This window comes from Oncorhynchus tshawytscha, unplaced genomic scaffold, assembly GCF_018296145.1.
Source record: "Oncorhynchus tshawytscha isolate Ot180627B unplaced genomic scaffold, Otsh_v2.0 Un_scaffold_7250_pilon_pilon, whole genome shotgun sequence".
Taxonomy (NCBI): Eukaryota; Metazoa; Chordata; class Actinopteri; order Salmoniformes; family Salmonidae; genus Oncorhynchus; species Oncorhynchus tshawytscha.
In genome coordinates this window covers 131,669-135,000 of record NW_024609643.1, presented here as the reverse complement: position 1 = coordinate 135,000, position 3,332 = coordinate 131,669, and the positions used below count along the sequence as shown (strand labels likewise).

Below are 3,332 nucleotides of genomic sequence, written 5' to 3'. Positions count from 1 at the left end.
CTGTAATATCATGAAATATAAATGTAGAAAGTGTATTGATGGTTCTCTCTTTCACTGTAGGATAAAAGCATTCCTTCTGCCTCCAATTCCCAAACCACGCATCAGAGGCATCAATCCCCTGCTTCTGAAGGTAAATACACACACACATACACACACACACACACACACACACACACACACACACACACAACCTGATGACTTATAACTCATTGTCAAGCTTCACTGAGTCATTTGTTTTTCTATTTTTTTCTATCCATCAATCCCCTTCCTATCTTCTCTAAGCCCTCCCCTTCCTATCTTCTCTATCCCCTCCCCTTACTATCTTCTCTATCCACTCCTTCTCTATCCCCTCCCCTTACTATCTTCTCTATCTACTCCTTCTCTATCCCCTCCCCTTCCTATCTTCTCTATCCACTCCTTCTCTATCCCCTCCCCTTACTATCTTCTCTATCCACTCCTTCTCTATCCCCTCCCCTTACTATCTTCTCTATCCACTCCTTCTCTATCCCCTCCCCTTACTATCTTCTCTATCCACTCCTTCTCTATCCCCTCCCCTTACTATCTTCTCTATCCACTCCTTCTCTATCCCCTCCCCTTACTATCTTCTCTAACCCCTCCCCTTCCTATCTTCTCTATCCACTCCTTCTCTATCCCCTATCTTCTCTATCCCCTCCCCTTCCTATCTTCTCTATTCACCCCTTCTCTATCCCCTCCCTTTCCTATCTTCGCTGTCCCCTCCCCTTCCCATCCTCTCTATCCCCTCCCCTTCCTATTTTCTCTGTCCCCTTCCTATCTTCTCTATCCCCTCCCCTTCCTATCTTCTCTATCCCATCCCCTTCCTATCTTCTCTAACCCCTCCCCTTCCTATATTCTCTAACCCTTCCCCTTCCTATCTTCTCTAACCCCTCCCTTCCTATCTTCTCTAACCCCTCCCCTTCCTATCTTCTCTGTCCCCTTCCTATCTTCTCTAATCCCTCCCCGTCCTATCTTCTCTGTCCCCTCCCCTTCCTATCTTCTCTGTCCCCTTCCTATTTTCTCTAATCCCTCCCCTTCTATCTTCTCTGTCCCCTCCCCTTCCTATCTTCTCTAACCCCTCCCCTTCCTATCTTCTCTAATCCCTCCCCTTCCTATCTTCTCTATCCCCTCCCCTTCCTATCTTCTCTATCCCCTCCCCTTCCTATCTTCTCTATCCCCTTCCTATCTTTTCTAACCCTCCCCTTCCTAACTTCTCTGTCCCCTTCCTATCTTCTCTATCCCCTCCCCTTCCTATCTTTTGTAACCCCTCCCTTTCCTAACTTCTCTGTCCCCTTCCTATCTTCTCTAACCCTCCCTTCCTATCTTCTCTGTCCCCTTCCTATCTTCTCTAACCCTCCCCTTCCTAACTTCTCTGTCCCCTTCCTATCTTCTCTAATCACTCCCCTTCCTATCTCCTCTGTCCCCTTCCTATCTTCTCTAACCCTCCCCTTCCTATCTTCTCTAACCCCTCCCCTTCCTATCTTCTCTGTCCCCTTCCTATCTTCTCTATCCCCTCCCCTTCCTATCTTCTCTATCCCCTCCCCTTCCTATCTTCTCTATCCCTTCCCCTTCGTATCTTCTCTAACCCCTCCTCTTCCCATCTTCTCTATCCCCTCACCTTCCTTTCTCCTTTTCTCCTCCCTCCTTCTCATCTTTCTCCTCCTTCCTTCTCTCTCAGAAAGGGGGCTTTGATGAGATCAACCGTCATTTCATCTCCTTCCATGGCTATAAGCCCCCAAGCTACAGCGAGGAGGAGGTCTGGGACTCTGTCAGCATGGACGACAACCAGTCTCTCCAGGCTCCCCCGGGGGCCCTAGCAGTCTGGAAGGAGGATTATGATATGGCCATCCACAGCCAACTACTGGTCCAGACAACCTCCAGCCACGCCCCTTATACACCAGTCCCCGCCTCTTACACCCCAGTCCCCGCCCCTTACTGCCAGGCTCCAGTGGAAGCCTTCCCGACCCCGTGGGAATGGCCAAGAGCAAACCCCGACCAGCCGGAGCTTCTGGCCTTCCCGGGCACTGACTACAGCATGATGGTGGATCCCACCCCCGTCCCGCCTACGGACCAGCAGGCCCCGCCCCCATCATCCACCCATGACTTCTACACGTGCGTGAACGTGCTGGGTGACAACGGACAAGTGCATCTGGTGCCCTGCCTGCCCAACCACCTGAAACACAGCCCCTACGTACAGCTAGAGGAGGAGCTAGAGGAAGGAGGGCTGGAGAAGAGCAGCCAGTTAGATGACTACTTGGCTAAGAAGATAGAGGCAGTAGCCAACGGGAGTGCTCCGGGAGAGACAGTGGTAGAGACAGAGGTGGAGACAGAGAGTGTGGAGCAGAGTGAAGTGGCTGTGCCTTTACTGCCTGGAACCACTGGCACACAGGGCAACATGGTGTGACCAGTTAGCACACATACTCACACACACACACTCACACTCACACTCATACACACACACACACACACACACACACACACACACACACACACACACACACACACACACACACACACACACACACACACACACACACACACACACACACACACACACACACACACACACACACACACACACACACACACACACACAGGAATTACTCCAGGCTAAAATGAGGATGTTAACTCATGGATGGACCTTTGAATATACCTACTTAATAAACTAACATAATGATGTGTTTTTGTGAGTGCACCGGCCTGGGACATGAGTCCTCTGTGTCTATCCCCCCCCTCCCCCTTGCCTGCCAAATGACAGTGACACTGCTGGACAGACACTGCTGCCACCTCTATTCACTGCTGATATGGCAGGGACCATGTTCTGACTACATTCTCTCTGCGGGGAATCAGAGATGCAGCATTTGACTGTGAGGTTTTCTTTCAGAGCAGAGCCGAGGTCGGGATACAAGATGGATTCCTTTTGACGCAGAAAATCTGACAAGATGGGGAAAAAAAACATAAACTTGCAAAGTGTCTTGAACAATAACAATAGATTCTCTGTAGAACTGCAACTGTTGTTGTATGGACTGAGTCACTGAAAGGTCAATATACTCACCTGTTCTTCGGTCCAATCTTGTTAGATAATAATGCCTGCGAACTCTCTTGTTGTTGGATGTAGAATTAATGACCAACCACTCTGTGAAAGACGCTTCGATTTTTAACAGTCAGGTTTTAGGGCTCTGTGAAAAGTTTGACGAATGCAAGAATAGCAGTTGTTCTTCACTGAGACCAGTCATAGCCGTTCTGAGGCCCTGGCAGAAGTTAGCCTGCATTTAGAGAACAGTGGAGCACACCAAAGATCTGAACACCCAGACCAA

At 49.6% G+C, this 3,332-nt stretch overlaps 1 protein-coding gene across 2 annotated transcripts in view; it reads left to right on the top strand.

Annotated features, from left to right (window-relative positions):
• The window catches only part of LOC112266312 (prolactin receptor), a 44,370-nt gene extending 41,867 nt beyond the window's left edge, over positions 1–2,503 (top strand). For both annotated transcript variants that reach the window (XM_042316598.1, XM_042316597.1), the window contains 2 exons: positions 61–130; positions 1,694–2,503. In XM_042316598.1, the coding sequence (XP_042172532.1) occupies positions 61–130; positions 1,694–2,419 (796 nt within the window). In that variant the 3' untranslated portion in view covers positions 2,420–2,503. The remainder of the gene's footprint in view (positions 1–60; positions 131–1,693) is intronic.
• Positions 2,504–3,332: the final 829 nt, after the last annotated feature.